The sequence below is a fragment of the Jatropha curcas genome, chromosome 11 (genome assembly GCF_041381405.1).
Source record: "Jatropha curcas cultivar XTBG-Jc1 chromosome 11, XTBG_Jcur_1.0, whole genome shotgun sequence".
Lineage (NCBI taxonomy): Eukaryota > Viridiplantae > Streptophyta > Magnoliopsida > Malpighiales > Euphorbiaceae > Jatropha > Jatropha curcas.
Window position 1 is genome coordinate 25,373,897 of NC_143161.1, and position 11,488 is coordinate 25,385,384.

The 11,488-nt window shown below is 34.6% G+C and overlaps 2 protein-coding genes across 3 annotated transcripts; one reads left to right on the forward strand and one right to left on the reverse strand.

Moving 5' to 3' along the window:
- The first annotated feature begins 423 nt into the window (after positions 1 to 423).
- On the forward strand, positions 424 to 3,961 carry LOC105632679 (Ribonuclease P protein subunit P38-like protein). 2 transcript variants are annotated; one of them, XM_012215125.4, is made up of 4 exons: positions 424 to 1,184; positions 2,251 to 2,306; positions 2,400 to 2,589; positions 3,417 to 3,961. In XM_012215125.4, exons 1-4 carry the CDS (start codon positions 495 to 497, stop codon positions 3,768 to 3,770), a joined length of 1,290 nt encoding a protein of 429 aa, XP_012070515.1. In that variant the 5' UTR covers positions 424 to 494; the 3' UTR covers positions 3,771 to 3,961. The 2 variants fall into 2 exon arrangements, with proteins under 2 accessions (XP_012070515.1, XP_012070514.1); XM_012215124.4 differs by having other exon boundaries at positions 425 to 1,184; positions 2,397 to 2,589.
- Positions 3,962 to 4,202: 241 nt separating this feature from the next.
- Positions 4,203 to 6,381, reverse strand: ACBP6 (acyl-CoA-binding protein 6). The gene is made up of 4 exons (XM_012215123.4): positions 6,224 to 6,381; positions 4,724 to 4,841; positions 4,554 to 4,616; positions 4,203 to 4,457 (listed from the first exon to the last, which is right to left on the reverse strand). The coding sequence occupies exons 1-4, from the start codon at positions 6,233 to 6,235 to the stop codon at positions 4,372 to 4,374; spliced, it is 279 nt and encodes a 92-aa protein (XP_012070513.1). The 5' UTR covers positions 6,236 to 6,381; the 3' UTR covers positions 4,203 to 4,371.
- Positions 6,382 to 11,488: the final 5,107 nt, after the last annotated feature.

The window sequence follows — 11,488 nt, forward strand, 5'->3', positions numbered from 1 at the left end:
AAAAAAATACAGGTTAAATGAAAAATACTGAATTATTATACAAAAAAATTACTGTAAAGCTTATATAGTTTGAAAAATACAATTAATCTTTTTTATAAAGGTTTAAAAAATATATCAAAAATAAAAAAAATAAAAATAATATTTTCATCATTTCATAAAGTATTTAAAGGAAATGATACATAAAGAAAAAAGACATTATATAGTGACTCAGTAAACTGTAAAAAATTTTAATCTATATTAAAGACAGACACAAACTAATTTTATTTCACAAATCATGAAAAACGGTAAAGTAATTTTTCCTTTTTTTTTTTAAGCGAAACGATAGAATTTCAAACACATCGTCTTGTGTTTATTTTAAAAAGAGAAAAATAAGTTACCTTTTCCCTTTTGTCATATATTATTAATAATGTACTTTCATAAAACTTTTGAGCTCGTCATATCTCATTCGTCTTTGTCACACTCTCACTCACCCAACATTTCAGTTGAGAGAAAATATGGCAGGAGAAGATCAAGAAGAAGAAAAATCAAATCAAGAGGAAGAAGAAGAGGAAGACAATACAAACCCAGAAGTAGAACACCACCAAACAATCTCTTCTTATATTGGCCTAAGCTTTTGTCTGTTTTTGGCCTCTTTGCCTACCAATTCCATTTCTTTAGTACAAAAGCTTCATTCTCAAATCAGAGACCTTTCTTTACGCCTATTTCAAGCTGAGGAGCAGCTAAAGCAAATGAAATCAAGAAGAAAAGAAGACTCCAAAGCCAATGCAAGAGTTGTTGAGATCTTTGCCAGCCACAGGAACGCATGGCAGGCAGAGGAGAAGCGGCTACTTCACCAGATCGACGCCGCCAGTGAAGAAATGGCTTCGTTAAGAGCAAGAATTCAAGATTTAGAAGGAGAGAGAGAAGAGTGGAATGGAAGAATTCAAGATTTGGAGAAAGAAGTTGGAGAGAGAGAAGAAATGATTGGGTTTATGTCTAGAAGTGCTGCTGCTGATTTTGCAGTTGAAGAAGAAGAGGAAGTATCTGGGATATGTGGGAAGAGGGAGTATTATGGTGGAGAGGAGGAGAATGTCAATTTTGTTTACAGCCCACAGCAGCAGCAGCAACCTATTAATGGGGGTTTCAGTTCAGATTTCATGGCTTCTGCTTCTAAGTTCTGGTCTGAAAGAACTAATCTTTGGCAGGTTTGCTCTTTTCCTATTTATTATTTTTCATTTTTCCCCTCAAGTCTTATGCAAAAAGAAATTGCCTTGGCATGATTCCTTACAGCTTCTCTTTTTGGTTAATTTATATTATATATTTGCAAATAATAAAATATCATCTAACATTCAACTTAGATTGTTTCTTAGATTCATAGGTGAAATGCTCCATTTAAAAAAAAAAAAAAAATAAAAAAATAAAAAGAACTTTGTTTTTAAAGTGTGGAAAATGTTCCCCATTTTGTCTAATAAATGTACTTACAACTAGAAGAAATTCCAATTTACTTCACTTTTGGGGCTATTCAAAAATAGCTGCTACTTGTATAGGAAGCTGCTTATAATATTCAAAGCATGAAAAACATAGCATTACAATTCTTCCCGAGGATTCTGCATGAGGCTATCTGCATTCCTAAGAAGCGTCTAATTGTTCTTATGGACATTCCGATCATGGTAAAACATTGGTAGCATCTCATGTTATGTATTGAACATTGGTAATAACATTTCTGGTATTGTATATGATGTGTTCAACTTCAACATTGTTTGCATTGTTAATTATATTCTGCTGTATTCAAAATTAAATTCATGGAAGATTTGTATAATTATTCAAGGGAGTTTAAGGATGCTACTCGGGACGCTAACATAATTTGCTAATTTTATGGTTTCTGTGGGGATTCATGAAATGCAACATCTACTTTTTTTGTTAATATGCCTACTTTTCCAAGTGGGAATAACAGATTCCATTTTCCAGTTTGAAATTTATAGGTTTGGTTGACTTTGCATCCATAAAAGTTTTTTTAATGGTAGGTTGAAATTGTTGATTGCTGCAGGAACAATAAATGATTTTAGCTTTGCTTTTTGGTTAACAGTGTACAAAGACAATTTGTTTGTTGAGAAACCATTGGCTTATTCCTGACCATTTTCCTATTAGCAATTAGTGGAGCATTTGTATATGACTATCTGTGACTTACATGAGTGTTCTGTAAGTGTTAAAAATTTTATATGTTCATTCTTTAAGGATTCTAATTCTGATGTTGGAAGTTTATTTCTGCAGGATATGCAGTATGAATCTCTTGAGTCGCTCTATCACATGAAGCATTTTGTGGCAAGGTAAGTTTTAACATTATATGTGCTCATATTTGTGAATTATGTCTGCGATTGTTGCTACTAATGAAGAGGTAATATGCATTTCCTGTTTAGAAGGGAGTCTCCATGGAAGGTAGATGGTGAATCAACAGGAATTTCCTCTAAATTAAAATTGCTTGAACAGGAACTCCTGAACTTGGAAGAAGTTGGCAAAACTGATCTGTCGAAAGTTCCATCGCTGATGAGGAAGCAAGCAAAGAGATGCCAAGCTCTTGCAGGGAAGATTGATGATCTGTGCAGAAGAATGGTAATGCATGTAAAATTGTCTGCCTACCTATTTTTTTGTGCCAGCATACAATTTTTCTTGACATAATTTCCTATATTTCTTTCAGATAAAGCATGATAATTTTGTTCCTTAAATGTGCAAGCAAACTGCTTTTCTTTTTCTTTTCTTTTTTTTTTTTTTTCATCTTTTCTGTTTGTTACATTTGACATAGGCAGGCATGTTGTATTTTGGATACAGAAATATGTTATTGCTGAATCCAAAAGTTGCATATCTGTTCCACTAACTTAGAAAACTAAATTTGTGGACATTTTAAATTTGAAAGGTGCTTGACCTTAGGAAGCATTTTCATTTTGTGACAAGCTTATTTCAGGGGAAAAAAAAGTTATTGGAATATTTTTTCATGCAAGAAGAGCTACTAAATGTCTTCTGAAAGAAAATAGTTGTTCCCATATATGCTTCAAGGGATGCTTTAGACTGTTCACCATGCAATTACAAATTGAATAATCATAACATTTCCCACTCTTCCCAACAATTCTTAATTTTAAAAAAGGTCCATAAATGAACTTAATAAAAGAAACAAAAATCTGTTATCCTTTCCTTAATGTACTGTTGACGGGATGTATCACTCTCTTATGTGTTGATTTGATGGTAAAATTTTCATGTTGGGGTAAATTTTGTGTGCTCATGTTTGTCGGCACTTGACTCTCTCTCGCTCTTTCTCTTGGAGAAAATGCATGTGCAAACACATGAAGAATTGTATCCCTGGGAACTTTTGAAAGGTTGATATTCCTCTCTTTCTATTTCCATAGTTAGCATATTAATTACAAGTATGTTCCATGCGTTTGCAGCAAGCTAGTGATCCCTGTGAACCCACACTCACTCCAGAGTTCCGTACACAAAGGCAAACAGAGTTTTTGCTTGAAGCATTTCGACTTCAACAGCGGGCATCTGAAACTGGACAAAAGCTGATGGCATTACAAACTGAGATTGGGAAGAGTTACTATGCTGATGATAGGGGGAGCCAAGCCAACCTAACCATGAGACGTTCTTTCGACTCCATTAGAAACAACTTAAAAGAAGTTCAAAGAAACTTGGAAATATGGTTGGCCAGAATTATCGGAGATCTGGAAGGGATTCTTGCCAGGGATGGTGCTTCGCGTTCCAGAGACTATTATGTTTCTAGATATCCTTTTGTTCAATAGAAACTTTTGACTCAGTAGCTTGAAATCCTGATCTAACCGCAAGTATATTAAAGCTCTTATGGTAAATAGCTGATTTTGTCATGTAAGCCTGTCGCAGCAGCTGGGCATGGGCATTGAAATGTAACAAATTCCACTATATGTCTATGTTAGAATTAAAATTATCTTCCAATTGAAGTATTAATTATCTTCAATTCTGTGTTCACGTGTGAATCTGAAAGAGTAGATACATAAGCTTGTCACAAAATGTTAAAAGTATTTTTAAAATAAAATAAAAGAGAACAAAGAAATTTTTCAGTCAAAGAAAAGTTTTTAATGGTACCATTAATAAGTTAATAATTTCTCTGAGTTCAAAAGATATAAAAAAAAAACAGAACAAAAGAAATTCTTCTTCTTCAACCTCTTAGGAGTAGGCAATTTCAAGCACACGCAAGAGAAGACACTATCCCAACATATTAATTCCAATCCATTGCAGTACAAAGTACATAAACTAATTCTGAAAGTTATTGGGCACAAGTTAACATCACATTACAAATCCAGATACATTATTGAACTGATTTTTAACTATAATGAACACAACAGTTACATATGCATGGCCAACACACTAAGCGGAAGCCGCTGCTGCAGCTTCTTCCAGCAACAGTTTAACCTTCGTGATATAGTCACTCATTGCTTCTTCCTTAGATTTGCCTGCCAAATCCAAATTTACATCAGTGTTGAAACAACTGGAACAATAAGCAATAGCCAAAATCATCAGGAAATGATATATATAATTTTAAGTAATACCTTCAACAGCCTTCCATGCATCCCACTTTGCTCTGTCCCTCATGTTGAACATTCCAGGACGGCCTGCAAATCAGATTCAATCGAATTCTTAAATTTAACTTTGATTAAGAAATCTAAACTAGAATACTATTTGGTTAAAGGACTCTATCTAGGGAGAGCAAATCACTTACTGGTGTTCACAGGTCCAACAGTGGCTTGTTTAAAAAGCCCATACAAAATAAGTTTGTTCTCATTTGTTGTGTTTTCCGGAAGGGTCTTAGCTTTCTCAGCATACTCCTCAAATTCCTCCTGCAGACACCAACTCAAATATTGAGACTACAATACACAAGGAGACGTAATTTGACTTGTTCACATCCAAACGATGAATGATTTGAAATCCAAATTATGAAAGCCTATAATGAGAGGCATTCTGTAGCTACACCAACTCATGTAGAAGGTCATGACCAAAATATCTTGTTCAGAAGGCAACCAATATCACATTAGGAATGAAAATATCTTCAGTTCCAAAAGGCTAACGTTCACATTCCCAATAAAGAGCCCTCATTTACTGTCCCTATAAGCTGTTCCAGATAACCAAACACAGGGAAGAAAATGGTGTAATTGAGTATTGATTTCTAATGCTGAAACCTATAAGCGGACAATAATATCAGAGTGGTTGGAACTAGGTAACTAGGTTTATACAGCAAGTGATTCACTCAATGTTATCATGTGTTGAGTGGAACTATAACTATTCACCCCTAAGCTTAAAAATAAGTAATAGTATATCTGCACCAGCAATAAACTATTGGACCATTGTAAAAGCACTGACTAGAAATAGCTCAAGACTCCATGACAAAATCAAATGAAATCAAGATGCGATCAGTTAGCCTCAGTCAAGCAGGGAAAAATTCTTGAAAATACATGAATTAGTTCTTCTTTTATTGCTTTAAAAAAAATTCTATGAGAATATTTTTATTCATATTCATCAATAGGTTCTAATTATTTTGGTATACAGAAATTCTTAAAAGAATGGGCGTTTGACCTCAATCATCAGCCTAAAAGCTCAATAACAGTTGATTCTAAACTTTTACTATAATTAGAAAATATATAGTACTATAAGAACCATATGCCGGCGAATGCGTATACATAAACACATACATAAATTATTATTTTTCATTCAAAATTTTAAACAAAAATGATCTAGCTACAGACTTTTCAATTTTCTGATTGGATCAAAGAAAGAAAATAAGAAAAAGAAAAAAGAATACAGAAGATTGATTGGATCAATATAAAGACCTATCATAGATCTATGGCAGCAAGAGATAATATCAATAAGAATTCAGAAGAAATACAGATCCTCAGAAAATTAAATAAAGCAAACCCAACTTAAGTTCACTGATAATTATAAACTTGTACAAACAAAGACTGACGCATCACTGATCATTATAAACTTATACAAACAAAGACTAACCCATCAAAGATGAATCTGAGACAAATAGATTTGAACTATTTTAAAGGATAATCCAATAAATCAAATGTCAGATCTAACTAACAAATAGCTACCGAGCAAGCAAATAAAACAAGACAAACCAAAAACAAACCAAAAACAGTTGGATTCTACATTGTAGGATTTAGTCAAATAGATGATTTCGCAATAATTGAACAAAGAAAAAGGGAAGTGGTGGGCATACCTTCAAACCCATTTGCAGCTATGTGAGAATAATCTGATGACGATAATTTCTTGATTGATTTATAGAACGTATCGCCAATAAAGGCGTGAGCTTGTGGTACTTATACAACGAGAGTGGCAGGGGATTCCTTACATGTAAGCACTTATACTTATCCATAAAAATATTCCTATGTTCTATTCAGTACGTGGCATCTATATATTGGTTGGCTGTCTCTGTGGTCAAAAAGTTTACTAAGAGTGTACATACATCTGCAATACATTTGGTTTTTGAAAAACACAAGAACTGCTTTCGATTGACGCTTTGAACATTTTCCGGCTTGAATATATATATATATATAAATAAAGCAAAATTTATTATTTAGTCCATGAGGTATTGTTGAATACAACTAGCATGGACTAGTAGAGTAGCTAGGATATTACCTAGAGCCTATTTTAGGTTCCCTTGGGAAAGGAAAGGTGGACAGGCCATTTACCTTCGATAGTAGGCCAGGCGAGAAAGCTTGCACCCTGTTACAGTTGCTTTGACCTCTCTTTTTTCCTAAGCCTAAGATCTTTCATCAGGTGGTAGAAATCTCCCTATGAATATAGCAGTAGTTGTACCTGTCCCAGAACCATAAAAAGGGATTCTTTGTATAGTGTCAGCGCTTAGAATAAATTATTTAAACAATTGATTCATTTTGAACAAATATTCAGCGCGTCCTAATGTATGCTCCGTTAATCTAAATACTCCATTAGTCCGTTTAAGTTGCAGGGAAAGGATGAAAATATCCATGGGCAATATGAAAGCCACAGACTTGTCTCTCTCTCTCTCCATCACCTTCGCATGCACCGCCTCCGCCATGGCTGCCCCCCGTCATCAACATCCCCACCATCGAGGTATTCTCCACAGCCGCCTTCACCATCATTCTTCAAATTTGACGGAAACTCACCTTTTAACTCAACGTCGCTACTCAACCCCGGATCATCCCAAAACCATCTCGTTCAGTTTTTGGCGGTTGCCACGACCGGGTTTCGTTACCGAATAAATCGTACAAGACAATCATACTTAAGGCGTTAGTGAGGTTTAGATTGCCTGCGGAAGAGTCTAGGAGGGATTTTAACATTGATGAGCAATGGTTAGATTTTGAGAGGAGATCCCTAATGAAGATTGGATAATTTGAAGTGGAGTTGGATTTGGGGGAAGAACACCAGATTGAATTAGAGAGGATTGACAAGTTTGTGGGTGTTGTGTAGCTTGACAGGCTAATTGGATCTCAGCTACCGATACTTTTGTGTTATAAGGTGATGTCAGAGAGTGGGAATGGTCTGTTTTATGTCGAGAGTGAAGAAGAGGATAAGAGAATGAGAGAGAAAACGAGGAAAGAAGCAATGACGGTGAAGAGTATGCATTTGAATTTGATGACATTTTTTATGATGAAGGTGCAGTCATGGTGCTGGTGAAGATAGAGCAGAGGAGATTCAAGAAATGGAGTTTCACGTGATAAAACACAAAGAGAAGATTAGTAGATCTAACTGAAAAGAATCCAAGTAAAAAAGAAAGGGTATTAAGTACTACAAGAGACTTCCAAAGATGACTCTGTACATGCTGATTGTCAAACACTGCTCTTACTTCTTTTTTTCTTTCTTTTTGAAGGTTTAAGTTTTTCAGTATTTGTAAAGCTCAAGAAGAGGGAGAGACCACTTGAGCGCTCATGGAAGCCATGGCAATGGCAAGCAGGCTTGGTGTTCTTGACTGATCATAATTCTTTCAAAGTTTAATCTTATTAACAAATTACGGATTAAATTATAATAGTATTAAGTTATGGACTATTAATTTTGGTTCCAATTATTTTGCTACAGTTGAGAAAGGCTAAAAGGGTAGGCAAGAACGGGTTTGAGACTTTGAGGAGCAGAGGAGGTTTTGGAATGTTTTTTAGGAGTTTTGATAAGCTTTGGGTTTTAGTGATTTTGTTTTTGCAGGCTGGTCTAATTGTTTTCGGATGGGATGGAGTCTTGAATATTCATGGCAGGCATTAAAGAAACGATGGTATTGAGTATTGACTATTCATGGCAGGTATTGAAGAAAGTGATGTGCAGGTTGAGTTGTTTAGGTGTGTTTTGCAATTAAGGGCAGTTTTTATCATTTTGAAAAATTTCTTTTAGCTCTGTCTTTTTCTCGTCGTTAAACCAAAAATGCATCACAAAATGGACGAAGAAACTAATTAGGTTGACGGATGCAAACGTTATAACCGCCTTGAATATTTATCTAAAATAAAAGGGTTATTTAGATAATTTTGTCATATCTGAGGGACTAAATAATTAATTTTCAGTGTATATAAATGATGATGACGAAGAAGTGAATTTACTTGCTTAACTGATACCTAAAAGTGGGGCTAGATATTTATGATCCCTTCAATATTACTGTTGTAATTAGGTGACACAGTGTTGTATATCGATATAGGTGGTTTTTAGCAATAATATTTTAAGTAAATTTTAGTATTTTAAGTAGCTTTTAGTGTTTTGACTGGTCAAAACTCTAAACATTATTTTTTTATAGTATTTTATAACATAATACTTGATGTAGCTTTTACAAGTTAAGAAAGTATTTTATATAAAATTAAGAAAGTATTTTATATAAAGTTAATTCATATAAAGTTCAACTTTTAACGTTTTATGAAAAACTGTTCAACATGCGAACAGCTACACGTTACCAAAACAACCAATAATTATCAAAATAATTAATTTTACCAAACATACCTTAAAATTATTAAAAATAATTCTAATAGCCTAGATCTTATAGTTCTTAGAATTTGTTTAATAAGAATACACAATAAGCGGAAGCGTAACTTGATTCATAGCTATTGATTACCTCGTTGCGGCAATTCGATTCTCACCGTAACAGCAGATCTATGTTTCTTCACTTTGGCCTTTTGTCCGTAAGTGCTCTCTTAATGGTCAGAGGATTATCAACAGCACAAGATTTTTCTTTTCATGCTCTCTCAAACAACTTATTACCTTATGTATTTGAAGTAGCCGTCACACTCTCTCTTTTCTTTTCTTAACCCTAAGCTGTTGATTCCTTTATCTTTTATAAGGCAAAGGAAGTGTATTAAAACCCTAACTGGTCCTTATCCATTAAACCCAATAACCATCATCTTGGGCCACCTTAATTAGAATCAGCCTTTAATCACATGTGCCACATATAAATTATTAAATAATCTAACAATCTCCCACTTGGCCCATGTGCATTTCTTGAATCTATCATGTTTACCTTAATTAGAATTAAAATGATCGGATTATAGCGGTCATAAGTCATTAATCGACATGATTCCTTCTATATATCATAGACCACCTCAATTCATAAAACTTTAATGGAGAAACTATTCAACAAACAATATATTGTTACAATCAACGTCATTGGATCTCACCCAAACCATTATTGTATACATCTATAATGTGGATAACACATAAATAATAATTGAATTCCCAAGTGTCAAAATAATATGAGCAAAATAACCGTATGTGTATATATATACAAGTTTAAACATCATGCTAACAAGGACTTATCCATAATGCTCATTCTATCAACATGGCCAGTGAAGATTTTGGGCGGTAAGCCTTTAGTTAGCGGATCCGCTATCATCAGATCAGTACCGATATGCTCAATTGACACTTTGTGTTTATGCACTTCTTCTTTCACAGATAGGTATTTTAAATTCATGTGCTTTGCACCCTTAGAGTACCTGTCATTCTTAGAGAAGAAGACAGTTGCGGAATTATCACAGTAAATTCTCAACAGTCTAACTATACTGTTGATAATGCTTAGACCTGAGACAAAGTTTTGCTACCACAATGCATGAACAGTGGCCTTAAAACATGCCACAAATTCAGCCTCCATTGTGGAAGTAGCAATGACAGACTGCTTTCCACTTTTCCATGATACTGCTCCTCCAGCTAGGAGAAACAAGTAGCCAAATGTAGACTTTCTCGAATCTACACAACCGGCATAGTCTAAATCCGAGTATCCCACCACTTCTAGATGGTTGGACTTCCTATAAGTGAGTATATGATCCTTAGTGCCTTTTAAATACCTAAGTACTTTCTTTGCAGCTTTCCAATGGTCCGGGATTACTTTGATATCGCCCTAACATTCTTACGGCGAAACTAATATCCGGTTGAGTACATGTTTGAACATACATTAAGCTCCTAACCACTGACGCATATGGAATAGACTCCATCTCTTTACGTTCTAAATCATTCTTAGGACATTGCATTTTGCTGAACCTATCTCCTTTCTAAATTGGAACTATTCCTGCGGAGCATTTTTCCATTCTGAATCTCTATAATAACTTATTAATGTAAGCTCTTTGAGACAATCCTAACAGTTCTTGTGATCTATCACGGAATATTTCTATTCCTATCACAAAGGATGTCTCTCCCATATCTTTTATTTCAAAGTTCTTAGAGAGAAAACCCTTTACATCATGCAACAACCCAACATCATTCGTAGCAAGAAGAATGTCATCAACATATAGGACTAACATGATGAACTTGCTCCCACTGACCTTCATATAAATACACCAATCAACAGTGTTTTCTATAAAACCATATGAAGTAATGGTATTATTGAACTTAAGATACCTTTGGCGGGAAGCTTGTTTCAGTCCATATTGATTTCTTTAACTTACACACCAAATTTTCCTTTCCTGTGACCACAAACCCCTCTGGTTAGTCCATATATACTTCCTCCTCTAAGTCACCATTTAGAAAGGCTGTCTTTACATCCATTTGGTGAAGCTCAAGATCATAATGAGCCACCAAAGCCAAAATAATTCTTAAAGAGTCCTTTTTGGAAACTGGAGAAAATGTCTCTTTATAATCAATGCCATCATTCTGAGTGTAATCTTTATCAACAAGTCTAGCCTTCTATCTTTCAATGTTGCCCTTAGAGTTCCGTTTGGTCTTGAAAACCCATTTACAACCAACTTGTTTTGACCCCTCAGGCAACTTGACTAAATCTCAGACTTGATTATCACTCATTGATTGCATTTCTTCCTTCATAGCATAAAACCACTTTTCAGAATTATCACATTCCATGGCTTTCTGGAAAGAGACTGGATCCTTATCAATGCTCAATTCACATTCATGCTCAAGTGAGTAAACCACATAATCACTAGAAATAGCTGGCTTTCTTTGCCTTTGTGACCTCTGTAATGCTATTTCTTGTGAAACCACTTGATCATTCGTGAATTGTTCATTATTTACTGGTTCATCATTTATATGGTCA

What these genes read in the sequence shown, in the direction of transcription:
- LOC105632679 (XM_012215124.4), top strand. Translation starts at nt 495, where the DNA reads ATGGCAGGAGAAGATCAAGAAGAAGAAAAATCAAATCAAGAGGAAGAA. An exon ending in AAAGAACTAATCTTTGGCAG is followed by an intron (nt 1,185 to 2,250) that starts GTTTGCTCTTTT and finishes TTATTTCTGCAG; the next exon opens with GATATGCAGTATGAATCTCT. An exon ending in ATGATCTGTGCAGAAGAATG is followed by an intron (nt 2,590 to 3,416) that starts GTAATGCATGTA and finishes ATGCGTTTGCAG; the next exon opens with CAAGCTAGTGATCCCTGTGA.
- ACBP6 (XM_012215123.4), bottom strand. An exon ending in TGTTGGACCTGTGAACACCA is followed by an intron (nt 4,617 to 4,723) that starts GTAAGTGATTTG and finishes TCTGATTTGCAG; the next exon opens with GCCGTCCTGGAATGTTCAAC. An exon ending in TGCATGGAAGGCTGTTGAAG is followed by an intron (nt 4,458 to 4,553) that starts GTATTACTTAAA and finishes TGGATTTGGCAG; the next exon opens with GCAAATCTAAGGAAGAAGCA.